The 1,038-nt window shown below is 44.3% G+C and overlaps 1 protein-coding gene across 1 annotated transcript in view; it reads right to left on the reverse strand.

The window, feature by feature from the left end:
- LOC102208804 (complement C4-B-like) overlaps positions 1–1,038 on the reverse strand; it is a 19,483-nt gene that overhangs the window by 11,816 nt on the left and 6,629 nt on the right. The window contains exon 16 of the mRNA XM_013912206.1: positions 158–203. Within this exon, the coding sequence (XP_013767660.1) occupies positions 158–203 (46 nt within the window). The remainder of the gene's footprint in view (positions 1–157; positions 204–1,038) is intronic.

Raw genomic sequence — 1,038 nt, forward strand, 5'->3', positions numbered from 1 at the left:
TAACGTAACGGAATAGGTTACAGAATACATTTTGGGGCATGTATTCTGTATTCTGTAATGGAATACATTTTAAAAGTAACCTTCCCAACACTGAATATCTGTGATGTGTTTATAAAGGACAGTTATGATTACCTGTGGATGGAGATAATGTGACAACCTGAATCTCCCATGTGGTGATGGAATCAGGAAGGAGCAATGAGTAGCTATAAGAGTTTTTGATGAAGAGAAATCAAATTAAATCAAATCAATCAGACAAATGACACAGTTTATACTGGGGTTCAAAGATAAGCTGCTTAAGTGAAATAATCACACATTATTCAAGCAACAACAATTAAGATGAGTACATAAACAAAGCAACTGCATGGTGTCATTATGCATCGAACAACTGTATTTGACTGGAAATGGATTTGTGTATATAAAAAAAAAAAATTCCTCACTCGCCCCTGTGGGCGGTCAATCCTTCAAGCTCGGGTCCTCTACCAGAGGCCTGGGAGCTTGAGGGTCCTGCGCGTTATCTTAGCTGTTCCTAGGACTGTGCGCTTCTGGACAGAGATCTGCGATGTTGTTCCTGGGATCTTCTAGAGCCACTCATCTAGTTTGGGAGTCACCGCACCTAGTGCTCCGATTACCACTGGGACTACTGTTACCTGATGAAGGCTCTTAGACTCCTGTTGATCTTGTATAGCTCCGATAGTTGGCTAACCTCCCTCCCTACTACCTTGATCTTAGCCTCTTGCCTCCTTCTCCATGGAGGGTACTGCCCCTTGTGGCTGTAGCCAAGCATCTCACTGATCACTGCTGCCATGGTGTAGATCAGCTTGTTAGTCTCGGTAATGGTGGCTGTAGGTATCGTCCACAGTGCTGAATTAACATAGTCTAACAGACCTTCTGAGGGTACTTCATGTAGACTTGGTAACCGGCTACGGGGGATTCAGGTTTCAAGCTTGGCCATGATCCTATCTTTCAGGTCACTTCCTCTCGCACTCAACGATCCTTCTTCTATCGCACTTGGTGCTTGGTACCCAATCTCGGGTGGGG

This window comes from Pundamilia nyererei, unplaced genomic scaffold (genome assembly GCF_000239375.1).
Source record: "Pundamilia nyererei isolate P.nyererei 1_Seehausen unplaced genomic scaffold, PunNye1.0 scaffold00084, whole genome shotgun sequence".
Classification (NCBI taxonomy): domain Eukaryota; kingdom Metazoa; phylum Chordata; class Actinopteri; order Cichliformes; family Cichlidae; genus Pundamilia; species Pundamilia nyererei.